At 42.5% G+C, this 22,781-nt stretch overlaps 1 protein-coding gene across 3 annotated transcripts in view; it reads right to left on the bottom strand.

Moving 5' to 3' along the window:
* Positions 1-22,781, bottom strand: part of MYLK (myosin light chain kinase) — a 337,126-nt gene that overhangs the window by 138,130 nt on the left and 176,215 nt on the right. For all 3 annotated transcript variants that reach the window (XM_006137678.4, XM_075933132.1, XM_006137677.4), the window contains exons 10-11: positions 21,998-22,132; positions 10,110-10,262 (exon numbers count right to left, since the gene is read on the bottom strand). In XM_006137678.4, the coding sequence (XP_006137740.2) occupies positions 10,110-10,262; positions 21,998-22,132 (288 nt within the window). The remainder of the gene's footprint in view (positions 1-10,109; positions 10,263-21,997; positions 22,133-22,781) is intronic.

The following is a 22,781-nucleotide window of genomic DNA, read 5'->3' on the forward strand; positions in this document are numbered from 1 at the left end:
TGAAGAGATGCATGTAGTTGGCTTCCTTAAACATTTACTACAACAGCTCTGGGGCTAGCTCAGGGAGAGCTGCATAACCATACTTATACCAATCCACTGGTCTTAGAAATTTGCACAAGTACAGAAGGAAGGGGTCATGTCCATTACTCCTGCCCAACTTCAGTGCATGCCACCTGCACAGAGTCCAAACACTCAGGTTTTGGGCGGGTGGGATAAACTTCATTTTGCAGCAACTAGTTAAGGATTCAGGTTTCTCCTAATAGTAGATTTACACCTTTGAGTTCTAAGGAATAGCCAAATGACCTAGTAAAAACCTGCTATTGTATTTCAGTTCAGAAAATAACTGGTTCACAGGGAGCTATAGAAGGTTCACTTCAGTCTCTGATCAGATTTGGAATGGAGAAATCTGCCTAGTATATATATATAGAGAGAGAGAGAGAGAGGTTTTAATCTACAGATCTCAAAGCACGTTACAAAGGAGATTCTAATTTTGCAGATGGAGAAACTGAGGCACAAATCGGTGATGTGACTTGCCCAAGTTGAAGGGAAAACTGACTGGGTGACATGTCTGTAGAATTAGAGACTTTCAGTCATGTATGTATAAGTATCAACTTTTCCAAACATAAATATGTCACAGCTTTCACACAGAAACCTCATAGTGCTGCAGGGCTAAAAAATGGAAGTTGCATTTTAGTACTGGAAAAGGAGAGATTCATAAACCATAGAACCAGGAACTTGCTTCTAGCCCTGGAGGTTCCTGAGATAATGGACTTTAAATCATGATATTTGTATGTATAGAAAAGCTCTTATACCTCAATTTTAAAGAATTATATAGCTCTCTGAGAGATACAAAGCAGCATGTGCACATTACCTAAGCCCCGAAACTATCTCTTGGGTGCTCAGTTCATCTCTGGGACCTGTTTAATACAGCCCTCCTTGCACATGTAGCAATCTAATTGATAGACTCTGTCTGTCTTTGTTTCCCTCATTTCTTCTTCCAACCATATAGCAGCCTCCTCAGTCCCAGGACACCTTGCCATTTCTGTTGATGCAAGAGCACACACCTCAAACTCCTAATACCCAGGGCACTCTTTCCTGGGAGGATGTCTACATTGGAGGGTTTTATTGTTTTTTTTTAAACCTTGATTGCTATAGCATGGATCCTCCTAAATAATTGTGGCTGATCACTAGGCTGAACAACATGTTTATAAACTGAAAAAACAACAAATAGTCTGGTAGCACTTTATAGATCAACAAAACGTAGATGCTACCATGAGCATTTGAGGGCACAGGCACTTCTTGAGATGACCGGAATAAGTGGGGTGTGCCCACGAAAGCTCATGATACCATCCATCTGTTTTGTTAGTCTATAAAGTGCTACCAGACTATTTGTTGTTTTTTCCGTTTACCTATACAGACTAACTCAGCTACCCCCTGAAGCTTCTGAACAAGTTTATAGTCAGGAATACATGATGGGAAGCAAACCTGCCATTATAAAGGTGTTAACTGGTGATAAATTAACTGCAGGTAAAAAGTGCTAATGAAGGCCCTATGTGTATGCCTCATCACGCTTCTGGTATTTATTCTCACTTTGTGCCTGTGTTAGACATCAGGATGTAGTGTGGATGACAGTGCTACACAACACATGGGGTACTTTTTGATTTGTGCACTGGAAACAAGTATTAAGTTCACCGGCACCCTCTTTTCTGTGATACAAGTCAACTCTGAGCCACAGGCATTAGGGATGAAAGGTCAATACATTAACCACTGGACTACTGACACTCAGCCAACCATTATATAATTGCTCACGTAATAATTTTAACTGTTATGTAATTGTTTGGCAGAGCTTGTGGATGTTGAAATGGGTCTCTTGAGTGCTTCAGGCAATGGGAACCATGCAAGGGACTAAAGCATGTGATTGGTTTTCTCTTTCCCATGTACAGAGAGCAACAGGGCTGTCTTACAAACATATGATAACCACAAACTGGTCTAGGAAGCCATTTGTTAGAGATGTGATGTTCAATACAGTTAGATAGATTGAAAGTACCTTCCAGTGTTTGTATCACAGGAAGAGTGAATTCATAACTTCTGCTACAATTGCAACAAACGTTAGAAGTACAAAAATAGTGTGCATAATTATGAGATTTAGAAGTAAAATGGACTTGGATTCTAACTCTGTAAAATTCAAATTACATCCTGTTCCCAGGAACTTAGAGTCTAATTTCTGAGGGCTGAACATGTGTAGCTCCTATTGGTTAATTCTGCAAAGATCTTTGACAATTCATATCACACCTGTTCTGAATACGTATGCACAGCACCAGTTTCTCAAGAACTTTATAAAAATCAAGCTCATTCACAGAGATAGTTTTAGCAGAATGACTTTTTGATTTACAACTGGTTAATCTACATCTGTTGCTTTTGAAAACTTTTTTAGATCACAGTGCGACCTTGTTTTTAAACTACTTTATACATATTTCATCACCATTGGTTTTGAAACATACTTTGGTGTTGGCATTTTGTTCAGGATGGAATGTTTGTCAATAGGACGTGACACTTCTGTGAGGCTGGATGTCAGCGATGAAAAGGCCTATTTGATCATGCAGCCCTTCTGCCTGTCAGTGCCAGATTGTTCCTCCGGTGACTGACACAGTGACATATAGTGCCTTTGCTAGCCCTGCAGAAGAGGTATGTGTAAGTCTGTCTCTCTCACCAACAGACGTTGTCTAATAAAAGACATTACCTCACTCACCTTATCTCTTTAATATCCTGGGACCAACATGACAACAATAACACAGTTCTCCATCCTCACCACATGAAGTCACAGCATTTGAGCACCTTATATGGCGAGGATACCATCAGATTTAAGTGAATTTGTAATTAACTATGTAGCTCAATTTTGTTTTTCCTTTACAATAAATCTTCATTTAATTAATATCTTTGACCTTCTGTATACAGGCATTCCTCATTTCCATTCAAATTTTATTCCATTTTCCCTGGAAATTGTTTATGTCTAACTGTTTAAACGATCTTTAGAAACATCACTTATGCTGATGGAATGAGTCCTACATCATTTAAAACTTCCTCACATTTCACTTTTGTCCCTCATTTTTTATTTCTAGTCTGCACCGTGTTCCATGTTTGGGCTCTGGGTGTCAAAAGAAGGGAATTTATTTAACAGGAAGCTTAATCCTACAAGGCTTGCAGCTGTAAGCGAAACATATAAACAGAGGAATATTAACAATAAGCCACTGACTGATAAAATAACACTGATGACTACATTCATTCTGATCAGTATAGATTCCCTCTGACATTTCATGGCATTTCCAGGGTAACAAAAATATGTTCTTTCACAACTGTCCTGTGAATCCACTGTTTATGTAACCAATGAGGATTTCTCTAGATCAATAGCTTGGTATAACTTTTTGATGTCTACAAAGACTGATCTGTATACTTTTAAAAGTCTTCTATTGTCTTCTACTAGTTACATCACAGAAGGCAACAGCACTTTCAGATAAAGCTTCCACTCTGAACAGCTGTAACTATAAACATTAAAAAAGTAGAACATTATACTTCAGGTAGAAATATATATTTCTGTGACACAGAGATGCACAATTTCACTTACGCGTCAAAGAGGCTGTTTACGGAAGAATCAGTGATAACCTCATTTACAGATTAATGTTCAAGACAGGTCACTCTAAGATGTAAAAAGAAACAACTTGCTAAGCACATACAGATGGAGAAGACTCCTACCTGAAAGCTTGTCATCCACTAAATGTTTTGTGACCCTGCTCACACTGGACTGAACAGTGGCGGGAACAAAACCAAGTCGGTTTCCAGAAAGCATATCCCTTCACTGCTGTGATAAAATGGCTACAGCAGAGACTGACAGGCTTTCAGGTGACTAATCTGCTTGCCCACTGATCAATGGATGCCTACGCTAATCAGATTTTGAGAGCTACAGGCTACCAACATAGACACTTACTCTGGGGAGACTGCATAAATAAATATTGATGCAACTAGGATCTAGAGGGTGATATTAAGTGGGGGGGGGGGGGGTGAGAAGAGCAGAATTGAAGCTAAAAAGTGAACTGCTGGCAAGGGACAGAAACAGGGTTGAGAGCATCTGTGAGAGCTGCAGCCCTCGCTGCACAGCATTTGCTGAGACACAGAAGCAATTTTAGGAAGCAGACTCTCTGTGCTGGAAGCAGGAGGCAGAGAGTGAGTGTCTGCCAAATGAACTTTGGTGGTGGCAGACTAGGAAGACAAAGGAAAAAGAAGGTATCAGGCCTGCATCTATGTAGCCAACATCCTCACGAATAGATATTGCCAATGCTTTGGACAATCCGGTAATGGTGAGCCCAGGGGAAGAGAGAGCACCAAATTCTAAAAGCAGAACACACTGCTCGCCAGGTGCTCTGGTTATCATATATTGTGGGACTTCATTACAAGGTGGAAAGAAATTTCCCTAGACATCAGAGCAAGCTGTTTTATCCTTGCAGTAACAAAAGCATATTCATATTCATAAACAGAGATCCAGAATCTCTCACGATTTCAAGTAGTTGGGATCCAGATTTCGTAATTTAGACCAGTCTACACTGTTAAAAGAAAACATGTTTCCCTCGCTTTTGTTAGTGAATATCTAGCTCCAGTTATAGCCTAGGGCATTGAGTGCAGGCTGTTTGTCAGGAGATTCAGATCTCTAGATCTCTATTCCAAACTCCATCCCTGAATTGCTGCAAGCCTTGTCCAAATCTCAATCTCTCTGGGCCTCGGTTTCTAGTCCGTGAAATAAGAATAATAATGTTTACTCCCACCCTGAAAGAAACAGGAGACCTTTAGAGGAAGAATATTGGAAATCCTGTGAATTTAAAAATAGCAACCTTATATTTAGGGCCCTACCAAATTCACTGTCCATTTTGGTCTATTTCATGGTCATAGGATTTTAAAATACTAAATGTAAAGATATCAGATATTTAAATGTCATGTTGTCATAACTATCCAGAGACTGGATCCAACTCTGAAGGCAGTAGGACTGAAATAAGGATGGCATAGTATGGTGTGCTGCCTCCAGAGCTGGGTGCCTTGCAATAGCTGCCACTCTCTAGCCACCCAGCTCTTTAGGCAGCGCAGAAGTAACGGTGGCAATGCCATCACCTCCTGCCCCAAATAACCATCTGTCACACACAATTTTCTTTTGGGTCAGGATCACCAATTTGAGAAACTCTGGTTGCCCCCATGAAATCTGTATAGTTTAGGGTAAAAGTACACAACAGACCAGATTTCACAGTCTGTTATGCATTTTTCACAGCTCTGAATTTGATACGGTCCTACTTATGTTTCAGATTCAGCATCTGAGGGTATGTCTACACTATTTGGCTCCGTCGAAGGAGACATGTAGATGAAGTTTGTAGACACAGCATAATGAAGCGGCGATTAAATGCCTCATGGGATGAGGTTTACCAGGGCAATTGACAAAGGCTTTTGATGTCGACCACCGAACATCCAGACTACCGCGCTGTGCTGACAAACAGCTGATCGGCACAGCGCTGTGTGTAGGCACAGCGCGGTAGTCTGGATGCTCGGCGGTCGACATCAAAAGCCTTTGTCGACTACCCTGGTAAACCTCATCCCATTAGGCATAACAGGGCGGTCAACAAAAGCTTCTGATGTCGACCATGGAGCGTCCAGACTACCGCACTGTGCCGAGAAACAGCTGATCGGCACAGCGTGGCAGCCATTTTGTTGTAAATGAAGCAGCGATTATTTAAATCGCCACTTCATTTGCTATGTCTACAAAGTTCATCTACATGGCTCTGTCGATGGAGCCATGCTGTGTAGACATACCCTAACTGTCTCCAGATATAAATACTCTAACTGTATCTCAGGTGACCTGAACACACAATGTGTTTTTAAAATGCACTGTCCATTAAGGAGATAAGTCTTTTAGAAGCTGGGAGTACAATTATATGTAAAAAGGCTTGTGTATCTAATTTTCACACACCATCTCGACAGCTCATCAACACCCATATATATACACAGTACAAACCTTGATAAACCAAATGACAGCGCCAAGTTTGAATAATCAAGGAATTTGCAATAAATGCAGAGGGAAATGATTTGGTTCCAGACAACTGGGAAGTTTGGTAGTGAAGATTTGACTACCATTGTTTATACTGTTTCAGCACACATCTGGTTTTCCTCATATAATAATTATTAGCATAGTTCTCTATGCAGTACATTCCACAGGAGGAGGTCAAAGATAGAAAAGATTCTTGTGTTGAAAAGATTTGTCAGACTTGTTTTTAAAAATGTGCAGCTCGTTTCTTGGAAGTCAGCCCCTTATCACATTTCAGCTGTATAATAGTGAAGTCAAAGGCAGTTAGGTTTTTAGGATTTTCTACACTGAGACTCTCGCTCATCATCAGAATTACTGCTTAATTTGTTTTCTATTCCAGGCTCTGCCACAGATTCCCTCAGGCAAGTCACTTAACCCTCCTTTATCTTAGTTTCACCATCTGTTAGATGGGAATATTATATTCCTGCTTTACAAGGATAAGTGGATTAATTACATACTGTTTGTAAAGTGTTTTGAAATGGTCATAGGGATGGTGCAATGGAAGTAGGGTGTGTGGGCCCAATCCAAAAGGTGCTAAGTGCCTTCTATGAATTCCTGAGTCTCTTCAGCTTTCATTAATTAGAATGAGTAAGAGTGCAGCATGTTCAACCCTTCACAGCACTGGGCCCAATATCATATTAATCAGGCAAATTCCACTTACAAATTAATCCGAGACTGATGATGGGGAAGAAACGCTTTACTACAATGGCCCAAACTGTTCATTGTCGGCCTGATCCAACACTCATTGAAATGAATGGAAAGTCTCCCTTTGACTTAGGGATGTAAAAAGTTGTTAAAAAACGTTACCATGTAACCACTAAAAATCCTAGTGGTTATACAGTTACATGCACTGCGTGCTCTGCAGCATAAAGCTTAAATAAGCTTAGTACTGGAGAATCCACAGCAAAGCCTCCTTGGGAGCTGCCCAGGAGCAGGGTGAATTTATACCGCAGAGCCTGCAGCGAAGCCTCCCCAGGGAGCCAGTGTGTTACTGGTGGGGGTGCCGGACAGGCTTGCCATAAACAGGGGCTGCTCCAGCTAGCCAGCAGGAGCAGGCAGGGAGTTGCTCCAGCTTACCGGTTAACCGGTTAATCATTTACATCTCTACCGCTGACTTCTACAGGCTTTGGATCAGGCCCTTTTTAATCATAAGGGGATTTGCGATGTTAGTTTCCTGCGTTAATGCCACAACAGGAAATTACCTTTGACAGTAACAAAGTAATAGGTCTAAAAAGGGACAGACTAAGGGAGAGCAGCAGGGTATAAAGGGACAAAATTTAGGCTATTTTTACACCTTACTTATGCTATGGGATATATAATATTCTTTCAGTTTTAAACCGGATCTTGCAATCTAATAGCACACATAACACAGACTTTCCTTTTATAAATTATCTGCTACTCACTTTACATTCTGCCTGGATGGGCCCTTTCTGAAAGTTCTTTGAAAGCTGTTGCTTTCAATAATTGTTTTCTTTGAAAAATAAAACTGCAAAGAGTTTGACTGTTTGGACAAAACCAAGCTGAACAGTCAAGATACTTCACTTCAGGTAAGCCTCCCCAAATAGCCACAGCAGATGTTTTTGCTCCTTCAACAGATGTTTTTGTCTGTACTGGGGTTGGCAACCACTTCTTGTGAGCGCCCATTTGGAGGGTGTGTCTGCAGACTTTAAACCAGTCTAGCCCTGGTATGGGGCTACATCCCCAGAGCTTTCTCCCTGGAGACACTGTCTTCCTGTGGCCCTTCCTGGGATCAGTCCCTACTCAGTCCCCACAGGCTGGCTAAGAGCTCCTTTAATGCTCCCCCGGTCCTTACAAGTAAACTGTCTTAGGCTCAGTCCTAGAAGCCAGACAGGAGTCTTTCGTTCCACTGAGTTCTGTGGTCCTACTGTGCTTCAATACAGCCAGGTCTACAGTCCTTTCTTCTCCATCTCCAAACTGAAATCATCTTCTGCTTTGTTCTGTAGCTGCTTTTATAAGACTCTCCTGGGACCTGATTGGTTGCTTCCTCTGCAGCCACTCTAGCTTATTTGGAGGACTCTTCCACTGCTCCTTTCCTAGGATGGGTGTGACAGAACCTGGAGGCTTCCAGCAGGGAGCCTTTGGGCCTAGTCTACCCCATCACAGCATGTTTTGGTAAATGAGCGAATATGACAATGCAGAGTGAAATTTAGTTCCACATAGATTCAAAAATATGGCCAGGGACCAGGGAAACAGGTTACAGAAAGCAGAATTCTGTACATTGGTGTCAGACCAATACTGAAATACACTGGAAACCTTCATTTCCTCTCCAGCTTGACTTGAAATTAATACAAATTCTGCAAAGCCAACAATCATTTCAGGTTCAAAGATGCTTATTAAATTGGTCTTTCATTTTCTTTTCTATTGCTATTCACGGTAGTCAGAGAGACAGCAGATCTAATGGTCAGAGCAAAGAACAACAAGCAGGTTCTATTTTTGTTCTGCCACTGACTCACTGTGCACTTTCTGTAAAATCATCTGTGGCCTGAATTTCAGAGCACTGAACGCCTGCAATTCCCTTTGGACACAATACTCTGCACTGCTGAAAATTCAGCCAACAACCTTCAGAGACTTCTCAGATGCAAAAAGAAATGTTACTATTAGCCCATCTTGGTGAAGCATATAAGATCCTTGGGTGAAAGATGGTATGTAAGGACACAGTACTAATAGCAGGGCTTGACAAACTGTAATCTACTCGTCTGTGGCAAGTAGATTACAACCCGGAAGAGCTGGGTTTGGGCGATCTGTGCATGCGCAGAACAATCTGCGCATGTGCAGATCACTGGACAGCGGCTGGTGAGCGGGGCTTGCCGCGGCTCGGCGAGCCCTGACTATTAGGGTACGTCTACACATCATAACTGACATTATTCCAAAATATCATAGTGCGTATCTATCCAGCAAGCTATTTTAAAATAATGTCGAGCTGGAGGACTTCTTACTCCAACTCCTGTAACCCTCATTTTACAAAGAGTAAGTGAAGTTGAAGGAAGAGTGTTCTTCCTTCAACTTCCTGTTATGTAGTCAGTGCCAAAAGCTGAATTAAGCTATTTCAACTTTGGCGATGCAATTGAGGTAGCTGAAGTTGCCTAGTTTAATTTGAGTTTTCCCCTGCTGCGTAGACATACCCTTAGTTACTCTGCTACCTGTAGCTGGGAGAGTGAACAATTGGAGATGGGGAGCAGGCCTGTGGACTTAGACTTCCTAAATGAGGAGTACAAGTGAGTAGAGATGGGGCACACACTAGGTATGCTAAACTGCAGTGTCTGGTTTGAAGCAGATTTATGACTTCCTCTTTTTCCAATATGCACACTAATTTTCTTCTCTAATCTGCCCCTTGCAAATCAAGCATTTAGGGTGGCTGCACCAGCTGTACTGAGTACTTCAGAGAATACAAATGCCAACAAATATTGGCTAGAGGGTTTTATGAAAATATAAACAAGATAACAGATTTTGAAATCAGAGTTTAAAATTTGGGACTGTTTTTGTCATGAAAATCCATGCTGATCTGAATCACAGAATAAGCAAATTTAATCTAATGTTATCTATCCCCTGCTCCATACCTTTTCCTTCCTGCTAGTTACTGATACTGCACTTGCCTTGCTTCCATCACATCCACTACTCTCCTGCAGTTTCATGTCCCCACCAAGCCAGGCATTCACAAAACCTGAGCAGTGGTATTTCTTGCATCACCCTGCTTATTGCACACAATTGTTCTGAGAGAGGACAGCATTTCTACTCATTCCTACATGCTGTATATTATTTTATTCTTCAGAATCATAATGCTTTAACAAGCTCATCCCCCCAGCTTTGATGCAGTTGCTCACACTTTTATAAAACGGAGAAGAGATGATGTTACAAAAAACTTATATTTCTTATGGGATGCACACATGGACACATCAGCATGGAAGCCACCAAAGCTCCTTCTAGGTCAGGGAGCATGTCTACTGAAACAGCGATTTATCTTTGAAACATTCACCTTTGACAGCAACTTGAGCACTGCAGGATGCCCGTCCTGCGGTGTTTTCTGCCAGACAGGTATAAACACCATCATCTTCTGGTAAGGCATCTTGGACAGTCAACTTTGCAATCCCACCTTCGAAGATGGAATGGGCGTACTGAATTGGTTCATCTGCAGACATGAAGGAAGAGACCATTTCTCAACATATCACATTTGGCAGGTCATACATTCCATAAACACTGCTCAGTACATTATAATCGTAATGGCTGTAGACGTGCCACAAATAAAACTCAAATTCTGCTCTCTGATGCCCATGTGCTGATCTTTCCTGATTAAAACTGGAGGAAAGTATACCCATTTAGGAGCAGCCTCGTCCCCAGCACATTCCCATTGGCCGATTTCTTTGACCAGCCAATGGGAGGTGCTTGGTGGAATAATAGTCAGCTAAAAAGAACCACACCCCCTCTTCTGGGCTCAGTTATTCATGAAGCACATGGTCAGGCAGGCAGGCAGGCTGTCTGGGAAACATTTTAAGATCAGCAAGCAGGCCGGCTAGTTTGGCGGATGGCAAGTAAGTCTCTTGGCCACAGCCTGCTTCTGGCACCCCAGCCCTTTCCTGCCCCAACTCTCTGCCTGCCCCCATCAACATACCCACACCCTCTGCCCCCTCTTACACCCATACTCCCTCCCAGATCTGGCACCCCAATCTCCTGCCCCAGATCACAATCCCCTCCTACCCTAGGTTACATCCCAAACTCCTACACTCCAGTCCCCTGCCCTAGGTCATACCTGCCTGCTCCATCCCAGACTGCCGTCTCCTTCCTGCACCCCAGTCCCTTACCCCAAATTCCCCTCTGCACCCAACCTCCATCCGAGACCCCGCACCTCCTCCATTAATATCATGGAAGAGTGAGGCCCTCAACCACTTTCCAAAATATTGGTGTGTCCCTTCCCCACCTCCCCATGAAAAATTATTGCCCACCCCTGGCCTAGCACAATAAGCTCTTGGTCCATGAATGGGACCTGTAGGTGCCACAGCACAAATAATAAAATACTACAGTTTACTACTAATATTGTAATGTTCTGAGCACTTCTAGTACTAGAAAGAGGTCAACTAATGGAAAGCAATCCAACTTGTCAAAATGATGAAGGCTGGGGAGATTGACTTAGGAAGAAAAAGTAAGAGAACTACATCTAAGTATGAACAGTTTGGTTACTGACAGCTCCCTTCCCCCTCCCTCTCCTCAGGTTCCTCACCTCACTCAAATCAGCTGTCAACTTATATTTAAAGAATGTACACTGACAAAGCACAAGGACAGTCACTTAAAGTAGTTGGAATTGATTAGGAAACATCTTGCTTTTCACACGGACAACTATGTTGCGTGTTCAAGAGTTGGAAGTGGAAAAAATTTGTACATATTTGTTAAGAATAATGAAACAAAAATATAGTTTACAATAAAGTTTTTGATCACACATAAAATTGGTTGTTTTATACTTTTTATATATATTTTAATCCCCGTAGAACTAAGTGCAACTTTTCTACTATTCAAAAAACAATAATGGACTACTGTTTTTCTAAATTTTGTTCCTCCCCTTTCCGAGCAACACTAGGTAACTCCCGCTAGTTGTATAATAAATAGAAGTACTACACAACAAGATGGATGGTCTCAAACTACTATTTGTCCGCTGAATCACCACCTTATAAAACAAGTAGCTTTTTATCCCTTGAAAAGTTCGGGGTTAGCACTTTTTTGGGAGTCAGCATATCATAGTTAAACACTTAAATCACTTCATAAAACATTCACTTCCAAAATCATGCATGTTTTATTGCTATTTCCTTTATTTCCTCTTCTAGTCTTATGTGTAGCACTGTGACTTGTCCTAAAATTAGGCTCCATACTTATGCACACAATAATTCAATTGAGTCCAAATAATTATCTTCGTGGGACTGAAGCCCAAGATGGCAAACTGTTAAGGGGCAGGGAGCATTCTCCTAGACTGTGTCTGTGCAGCACCTACTAGAATGGAGTTCCTGGTTAAGACTCTTGGCACTACAGTAATAAAAATAATTATAGTATCGGAGGGGGACATGCTTAAATCCATGTACTATGTCATCTGGTTTACCAAGAACAAGATGGCCTCATTTCTACAGGCACTAACGAGCAAAAGAGCCATTCAAATGTTCTCTGAAAAAACAGTGTCATTTCTTTTGCCATATTAATTAATCAAAATTTGTTGGTGGTTCAATTTCCCTCTTTGGGTATTAATAAAACTTTCATTTACTTTGCAGGACTACTTGCCATTTCCTGAAACTATGGACACAATCCCCCTCCTCCCAACTACATCTGACCAGTGGAACAACCAACAGTCAGAGTCTACCTTATACCCCTCTGTCTAGATTTACACCTAATAATAACAATTTTCCCAGTAGGGAAATGTTCCCTTCTCCAAGGACATAACATTCAAATCTCCATGACAGTTTGGCAGTAAGAACAATAACAAAAATACTTTACTGCTGGCAATTTATGCCAGAAGAAACGAAAATTTCCTCCTAACTGTATTAAAAGCTGTCCTAAAATAAAACACAACTTGGGGGATTATTAAAATAAAATAACTTGGGGGATTGCTAAGAGGTCAAGGTAATGCTCATTCTTCTTTAAATCCATCAAAATGAGATTTGGCCTGGGAAAATGAGAAAAATGAAATAAAATAAATAAAATGAAAAGCAGATTCAGCAAGGAGGAGATGTTTAGAACACTGAGATGTTAGCCATACCACTACACGTTACACAGAAGTTAACAATGAAATATAGGAAGGAAGAGAGACTGAAACAGTGCTACACAGAACTCAGCGATTCAGGAGCAAAATTGGCAATGATTGTAACCCAAAAGAGCCATAGGAGCGTGAATTCATTGTCTCCTTTACTACTTGTATCTAATACATTTACCATATATTTGAGAGAGTTTGGCTGGCTGGCTCTGTTCAAGAACTCCTCCTAAATGATGAGAGCTAGGACCACCAAATTTGGTATGCAGCTTCCTCTTCTTACAACTTAAAGCAAGGTAAGGGTTTGTTTGTGCCAGGAAAATGGATGTGCCAAGAATAGGATTGCTTCTCATAAAACCATTTAGAAAAGAGACAATCACCAGGCAGATGAAAAGGGCTGGCTCCCCCATCTAGGGCATTTCTAGCTCTAAGCCTTCCAGCCCCAGGCACCTTTTGGGGGGGGCACTAAGCCCCCTTTGATTTCTATGGGAACATTGCTGGCTGTTTCCATTTGTCAGGGAGTGAGGGGAAAATGTGCTACTTGCTGCATTTCTCACTCTGGCTGGGGAGCGCAGAAGGCAGACGAACCTGGACCTGCCCCAGGCCAGGGGATGCGCACTCCTTCCACAGCTGAGCATGCTGGAGCTGCAACTATCCCTGTCCTCATCTCTGCCCCCTTGCTACACTGCTATTGTCATTACACAGTATAACCATGCCTGCTTTCCATCCCATATCCCCTGCTGCACGAATGTGGTCATTATATAGCAGAGCCCTCCTTTCTGTTTTATGAAGAACAATCACATTTAAGGTACAACCCATTGTCCTGGCAACCAAGCCCTTATAAGTTAAAAGAGGAAGCTGCATGCCAAATTTGGTGGTCCTAATTCTTACCGCTTAGGAAGAATTCTTGAAAAACAGACAGACAGAAACACTCAATTGGATAACAACATAGAAAAAGTATCTTGATTGGTTAATAATGTAGATGTGTTAATAACCATGCTGGAAAGAGTCACAGGGGACAAAATAAAGAGCCACTTGCGGCCCACAAGCCTCAGAGTCATTCTGAGCTCCACAAACAGCATGATAAAGACTAGAGAGCAGTTCCAGAAAGATCCCTCCCAGGACTAGCCCACACACCTCAAATCTGGGAAGTTGATATTAAATTGATGGGAACTTAGAGATGAGCAATTAAAGTCATTAAAGGACCAGATGGTACTATATTATAAGAGATTAACAGACATGCTAACTACTCGTTTATAAGTTCTCAAAGTAAACATCAATAAGGAGATGAAGGGTGTAAAACAGCAAAGAGAATGAGAAGTGACTCGTGGCAAAAGGGAGCATTTCTAAGAATAATCGGATTTAACAAAGGATAGGATTATTTTAGGGTGAAAAGCAGGAAAACTCTTTTAAATTTTAGAGGAGAGTCTCCAAATGGAATCAGCAGAAGTGTCAGATCATTCAAAACTAGACCAGATAAAACACTAGAAAATATACTGGAGCAACAATGCTTCATGGGGTCAGTAAGAGATGGAAAAGACCATGGTTCCAGGATATTCTGAAGATCTTCAAGTGCACTGATTTGTGCAACTGAATACAGCACTTTCTCTATACAGGCACTGAGATGTAGTTACGGAGGGCAGAACTTGTAGCATTTATCTATCTCTTGGGCTAGCTAATTTTTAACGGGAGTCTCCTTGTGCTGTGATGTTTGGGAAAAAAATTAAGCTTCACATAATTTCAGCTGACAAAAATACATAGCACACTGAGTGACTACAGAAATACGGGCATGTGACACTGCAGCATAAGCCACTTAGGATGTGTCTACACTGAATTAGATACCCACTGCTGGTCCATGCCTGCTGACTTAGGCTTGGGCTAAGGGGCAATTCAATTGTGGTTTGATGCTTGGGCACAGGCTGGACCTCAAGTTGAGTCCCTCTCTCTTTGCAGGCTCCCAGAGCTTGGGTTCTAGCCTAAGCCTGGCTATTTGCATTGCAGTTAAACAGCCCTTTTACCTGAGCCCAAGTCAGCTGGCATAAGGCAGCGACTGGTTATTAACTGTGGTGTATCGACACATCCTTAGAGTCATTTAAGTCTCAGCTGCCGTTGCTGTCAGCTCCCTAATGACTATGGGGAGTCTGTAAAGTAACTGAGTGGATATGTAAAACAAAGGTTGCACTGTTTTTTGCTGCTCTATTTAAGTTTATTTACCACACTACGCTAAAGACCCAGTCATTATAGTTGTTCCCTTTTAGTTATCTGAATCTGATTTTCCTCCAGTTTCTTATTCCTACAGGCTGGGAAGATATAATTTCTATTTGAAATTTGTCAAAAAATTTTTTTCTAAATTTCATCTTCCAAAGTTGTTTACAGACCAGCGGATCCTATCCCATCCATTATTTCTTATCAATGAGTCCTAAAATGAACCATAATACCCATACAATAACCTGCACCTTGAGTGTACTGTATGGTCCCTCAGCATCTACCACAGCTGTTCAATGCTCAATACCTACATAAATTTCTTCCATAGATTTCCCCCCAAAACAATTTTTACAATATATTTTGTAAAATTACATAATTATGTTCACCAATAGTTACAACATAGTTATCCAACTCCAACCCTCTCACATTAGATAAAGTTAAATTCCCCCAAAGACCAGAAAGATGTTGGTATCCTACGTTCAGAGCTCTACTAATTGCATTCAAGTTATGCTGCTTATCACCTGACCTAGCTCTTTTGCAGATAAAATTGAAGGTGTTTTTTGAGGATAGCAAAGATGAGTACAATTAGAATAACACCGGGTTATGAAGGCAGTAGCTTCCTTGTGCACTACCTCAGAAGCTGACACAGTATATGAAAGACTGTTTGAGTGTTTAGGGACATGTTAATTCTCACGTGTCCCTGGCACTTATAGAGTGGTATGCAAATCTTTATATGTTTTATATACCCGAGGGAGAAAATTATGTTTCCAGGTTAATATTACCATTGAGTAGGAAGCATTTCAGAAATGCCACTGAGGTCAAGCCCATTGTTTTGGTTTCTACGTAAATGTCAAATACAAAAAAGCACAATCTAACCAGCATCAGCTATAAGGGCCCTGCCAGTTTATGAGACATATATATATATAGTGTTGGAAATAAAGTTTCATGGACTGCCTTGGACAATTTTACTCTACATATAGCAACACTGCTTGCCCATATTCTCCACCACATGGATGGCAGCCTGAAAAAAAATATATATGAATCAACTTCTAGTAGCAGTGGTGACTGATAACAGGGGAAGGAATGAAGGCACCAGCTCCACCTCTCACTCTACAGACTTGCTCTACCACACCCCTTCCCAGCATTCCCCAGAGAGGCGCCACATGTGGCTCCATGTGCACCCCACGCTTTGCCTCTGTCTACTAGAATTTTGGAGAAATTAGACTGTTGACAACAGAACATTTAGTTTTCTTCTAAAAGGAGTAACCTATGATTGCATCTATGCCAGGGATGGTTTAACCAAAAATACTGAACTTCCACCCCCCCCCCCCAAAAAAAACCCCACTGGGGGGAAAAAAACCCACCGGGAAAAAAATTCTGTTGAGAAAAAAAAAGGGGGGGGGAGGGAGAGAGACCAAAGTTGTTGAGCAAAAAAACCCAAAAACCATATGTCCAGTATTTTCTGGGGTTTTTTTTTACTGGACAGGGATGCAAATACTGGACTGTCCGGGTGAATACCTGACACCTGGCAACCATAATCTATGAGCTATGTGTGGCCCTTGTGCTCTCACTGGGGAACAGGTATGGGGCTTGCCCCACTCCACATGTGCTGTGCCTCTGTGTGACTCCAGGAAGCAGTGATATGTTCCTCCTCTACCTCCTGTGTGTAGAGGCAGCCAGGGGGAGCTGAGTCTGCACACTGCTTCAGCCCCAAGCACAAGGTCAGCAGCTCCCATTGGCCAGGAACTGCAGCCAATGGGAACTGTGGGGGCAACACTTATGAAGGGGCAGTGCGCAGAGGAACCTGCCATGCCCCAGGTAGGAGCCGTAAGTGCAATGTGCCCCTACTTTTGGGAGGTTTTTGAAGCAAGCGCTTTCTGGAGCCTGCACCTCTGAACTCCCCTCCCTCTATAGTCCAAACCCCTTTTCCCAACCCTGATTTGCCTCCCATCCTCAGAACCCTTCAAGCTCAGCCTGTGCCACCGTCCTATACCCCAAACCATTCACCCTACCCCCACCCCACAATCCCCACCCCTAGCCAGAGCCCTCACCCTCTCCTATGCTCTAAACCCCAGTTTTGTATGGTGGGCGATAAATACCCACAATTTCCATAGCTAGATGTGACCCTCAAGACTAAAAGTTTCCCCACTCTTGATCTATGCTCTGCAAGCAGAAATAAGCTTTACATTTCAAATGCCAGGACAGTGCATTCCAATGCATCCTTTCCAGAACAAACAGTCTGTCTGCATAATTGCTTATTATACATATACTTCTTTGCTCCCGCATTATTATGTTAGATCCCAAACTTTCTCTTTTATTTGGTTATAGATTGAACTATGGCAGGATGAAAGGTGTTTAACTGGGAGAGGGGAAGGCAACTGTTTATTGTGAATGTGAAATGGCAGCCTAGAGGGTGTAAATGGAAAAACTAAAAGAAATATAAACATTAAAATACCTTTTACAATCTAGTGAAATGTGTCTCCAAATTATGTATAAACTGCTACATATCACAATCAAATGTGAGAGAGAAGAGAATTATAATAGACTGGATTTACCTGGTGTTTGAGTCCTTAACTCAAATAATTTTTGTTTTTCTTCATTTAAAACATTGCTCTGGGTCAGAGCTGGGGGTTCAGTATGCAGACTCCCCGGAGAGAGAGAGAAGACTACTCCAGCCCTCTTTCACCATAACAGATTTGGAGCAGGCGAGGAGCACCTCTCTATAGCCACTGCAGCTCTAAAGTTATGTGGCCAAGTAGTATGGAACAACCCTGAATTACATGTAGCAGGTGGAGGAGGAGGAAAGAAAGGAAATAGTAGCTCTCCCGGTTAGCATTTCTGCCCCCAGGTCTGCTGTTCAAACTGCCAGTGTTGATGATATAATGTGAATTCCAAAGAGATTCATGTTTTTAACCAAGTTGCTTTGGTGGAATAAAGCACCCTCTGTCAGCAAGTATAAAAGGCAATTATCTAGGGATGTGAAGGTCACAGAGAAAAGCAGAAGGTCAAACTGAAGCTAACATTCTGGAGAATGGCACGAAGAGGGTACAAATATAGTGAAAATCTAGCATTTTCTATCACAATCTTTCATTTATGTATCTCTAATCTGTGTGTTTTTCAGCAGTGTCTTTGATAATGGACAGCGAAAGAGGAGTTTCTGCATGTGCCTAGGGTCATTCTGACAGGATAATGCCCATTTTCCTGCATTTGGAAATGAAGAGTATCTATGAAGAGACCAAAAGGTGCTCTGTGTGATGTGGAAAGGCAGTGACAAGAGTTAGTGACATGCGGTTGTGTGTAATCATGCCACTCCATGATTTGGGGAATCTTTCAGGAGCAGGAGGAATCTTGGACTGGGAAGGAGACATGGCGGACCCTGGAGTGCTTTTTCTGTTCAGTACTTCCATCCCAGGCAGGAAAGTCAGGAGCAATTTGTAGCCTTCAGCCAGACAGGCAAGTTATTTCTAGTGGGAGAGGTCAGAGCTTCTGTCACATGTTTATCCTTGCGGATAAAAAAGGGGCTTTTCCATTACTGACATGGAGCACTGCTGAGTTACTGAGAGAAGGGATCAGACCAGGCTGTGGGAACATACCAATCTCAAGGTCACAATTTATTCTCCCTGCCACCTTTCTGAGTTCTCCCATTCACACTGAATGACTGAAAATGTGCCATGTAATCCAGGATTATAGTGCAAACTTACTTTAAAGCAGCTCCTAGAGAAGCAACTCAATTAACAAAGCAGGCTATTTTTTCCCATTTAACAATTCTGGCCTGTGAGACCCTGAAACAACAGCTCATGCTTTGTGAATAGCAGATCAGATCATAAGGGTTAAACTAAATTAATCAGACTAGCATTCAGTGGAGATGGCTGTGAATCAAAAATCCCAAATCTATCTGATGCTACAATTTTGAGGAAGTTTGGATTTTAAGCAGAAGACTGAAGCGTGGGCTCACCTCTAATTTTGCAAGGAACTGCCGAGACATTTAAGAGCTACGTGCCGGGTTTTGTTTGTGGATTGTTCATTTGTTTAAATAAAGCTGGGTTTGAGAGTAATAAACTTCATACAAACAGACATATTTTAATGATATGAAAACAAAATACTTGTAAATACTTTTGGACATTTCTGTATAATATTAGAATTTCAAAGAGAATCTTTTTAGTACAGAAAGAATCAGAGAAACAGAAAATGAAACTGCCAGTCTGGTTTCACTGTCCAACCTGAGAAAAGGGCAAAAAAGAGACAGCCTGGGAGGTGAAAAGGAAGTAGGAGTTTAAACATTTTTTCATGTTTAATGATACAAAGTGTTACAAGGAGTACATAATAAAAAATCTGTGAGTTTTATGCTACCATCTCAAGTATTCTTTTTAATCAGCAAAGTGAATATGATATGTGAGATATAGAAGGGATTAAGTCCCTCAACCCCCAAAGCAAGGTTCTGATACATAATGCATTGAGACTAATCTTGTATTCAGCCCTTTTGCAGCCCTGTCAGTTCCAGCACACTAGAGAGACAAGGGAGTGACGTAATATTTTTATGGGACCAATTTCCAGAAACACCTCTCAGGGATGGTCTAGATCAGCAGCTCGCAATCACCGGTCTGCAGACTGGTGCCAGGCCGCAAAACACTGGCTGCTGGGGTTGGGGTACACAGCCCACCACCTGCCCTACCGCCACGGCTGTTGGGAGAGGTGTGCCCTGCACCGACTCTCAGCCAACCAGCGCTGGTCAGGGACGGGGTCTCCTCTTGGACATGGAAGAGCTATTTGCTGTGCGGCAGGAGGGCCATGCAGCCTTAGAGCAGCCACGACCCAGGCAGCAGTGCTCAGCTGGCGGCTAGGAAGCAGCACAGGGCCACATGAGGGGGCAGGCAGGCACTGGAGGCTTCAGAGATAGGGCTAGTACTGGAAGGCTCTGGGGGTTGAGGGCTCTAAAAGGCAGGGGCTGGCACCGGGGGTTCTGGGGATGGGACTAATATTGGGGGCTGGGGTCTGGCATGGGGGGACTCTGGGGAGGTTGGGTGCAGTGGGGCTCGAAACAGAAGGCTGGCACTGTGGGGTGTGGTGGGGGACTCTAAAGGGTGGGGAGCTGGCACTGAGACATTTGGTATGGGGAGCTGGTACGGGGGGGTTGGGTGCAGGGGACTCTGGGGTCAGTAGTGGGTGTTGGGGGGGTAGTGGAGGGGTGGGAGGATCTAGGGGTTAGAACGGGCACTGGGGGGTCTCAGGGGACTGGGGTGTACCCCAGCCTGGCCCCCAGAACCACCACAAACAGCTGGCTTCAGCTGAAGTGGCACCTGCCCTGTGGCAACTGCCGGAGCTGAAGCCGGTTGTTTGTGGTAGCTAGGGAGGCTGGGGCTTTTGCCGGACTGGTAACATTTTATTTGCATATTATTTGTGTAATGAATATGCAAATAAAATGTTGCAGTCCGCCAAAAGTTTGTGAATGGGTTTGTCAGTCTGCAGTATAAAAAAGGTTCGGAACCACTGGTCTAGATTAGTGGCTTTCAGCCTCGGCAGATTACTTTCAGGAGTCTGATTTGTCTGCATACCCCAACTGTCATCTTCCTTTAACAACTTGCTTACCGAAGTAGACATAAAAAAAAACCAAAAAGCATCACAGAGCACTATTACTGAAAACTGCTTATTTACTCATTTTTACCGTTTTATTCTACATATTTGGAAGAGTTTGTGTATCTTTCTGTGTGTCTGTCCGTGTCCCACCAAATTTGCTATGCAACTTCCTTTTATCATAACTTAAAGCAAGGTCAGGGTTTGGTTGTGCCAAGACAAAGGGCTGTACCTGGAATTCCATTGTTTCTCATAAAATGGAAAGGGAGGGACAGATATGTGTAGAATGACCACAGAGAGTAGCAAGGGGCCAGAGCTGGGGACCAGAGAGCTATAATCCCATTAGGACAGCAGAGGGTGGGGTGGAGACAAGGATGGCTATCTATTGTATATTTCATAGAGTTTGTCTGTCTGTCTGTCCCCCCAGCCAGGGGATACACACCTCTCCCCCAACTGTGCCCGCTTCGGCATCCATGGAGATGTGCTTCTCACCTAGCCCCAAGCTGCTGTAGTGAGAGAAAGCTGGGCTAGTCCTCTCCCCCTGGGCCAGCCTGCATCCTGAATCCTTCACCCCAGCCCTGCCCCAGAACAATGATTTAAATGAAGAAATTAAGCCACACGTGGTCTGTTGCGAAATACTTGTCTACATAATACTTAATCCTGCCATGAGTGTAGAGGACTGGATTAGATGACCTCTCAAGTTCCCTTCCACTTCTAGGATTCTGTGACGGAGACAACTTTTCAAGCTTACACAGCTATAGTGTGCGATTTTCTTATCAGTAGCATTAGCCTAATGAACATCTCGAGAATAATTTTGGCTGTTCTAGTTCTCCAGCCTCAAAGATCTTAATGTGCCAGGTGGCTTAGTGGCACAGAACTGACTGGACTTTAGGGTTTGAGCATGCAAAAGCTAAAAATGAACTGTGAACTTGACCTAGACATTTGAGCCATGGGTAGAGAGAGGGATCAGGCATGGGGGGAAGCCAGATTCATCCAATCCGAAGCATCCCTGTTGCCATTTTGATGTCACTCTTGGGGATCATGGTGGTACATAAGTATCTTTACTGGATCACACTAAATCTTACTCTCTGAAGTTTCTGTTGTGCTGCTACTGAGACCAAACTAACAAGCCAACAATATGGCACAACCTGGACACAAGAGCCACCTGCTGGATACACTTCAAAATTGCAGTAAAAACAAAACTGCTTAATGAAAACATCCCCAACTGCATACTATATATACCCAGACTCATTATTTAGAAGTACATACCCTATTATTGGAAGTTAACATACTCCATGAAGTACATATTGCTTGGCCATCTCTAGGTTTCTATAATGCACCCATCTCTATGGAAGTTCTCTTACCATTGAGGAGCCAGGTGATCTGAGACACAGGTGTTCCTTCCACTGAACACTGCAGCACAAAATCTTGCCCTTCACTCACCGTACATCCCTTCAAGACACTGGAAAACCATGGAGCAATCTCTTCAACTTTAGATCCTTTAAAGAAAAGTGAAAATGGATCCGTTAACACAAGGCTGACAAAGACTACTCCTATGGAAGTTTTACTCAGTAGATTAAGAGGATATACTGAAATGACAATGAAAAATCGTTTCCACATACATATGTAAGATCATAGCCATAGGGAGAAAAGAATCCTTTGGAAGTAAAAAAAAATTTGACTCATAGACCAATAAAAAGATGGGGCACCCTGAATAATGTTCAAAGATTTTGCTTGCCTTTCCTGCTTTGTATTAGGCTCTCGTCTTGCAAGTCAAACTCAACACCCAGCCATGTGCATCAGGCCACCATAAGGAATGGAAATGCATTAATAGGAAGTGAAGAAGTGCAAAGAACAGTAAGATCAGGTTTTTCTCAATTCTCCCCCTTAGGCTATGAAACAGAGGAAGAATTAAGTATTTTGCCCACGTGCTGGACATAAGACCCTGACAAGGCAGGGAGTATACTGTGGAAGAACCTTAGATGGCCAGATTTAGAAGGAAACAGTGATGGCAAAGAAATTTACATCAACTGGAATTTTAGAACAAAACCACAAATCACATGAACGACTGGCTTTGGGGAAAAAAACGCATAACTTAGGCAGGCCAGTTTTTGCTAAGATGCTCCACAATCTTTCAAGCAAACTTGA

The sequence above is a fragment of the Pelodiscus sinensis genome, chromosome 7, assembly GCF_049634645.1.
Source record: "Pelodiscus sinensis isolate JC-2024 chromosome 7, ASM4963464v1, whole genome shotgun sequence".
NCBI lineage: Eukaryota > Metazoa > Chordata > Testudines > Trionychidae > Pelodiscus > Pelodiscus sinensis.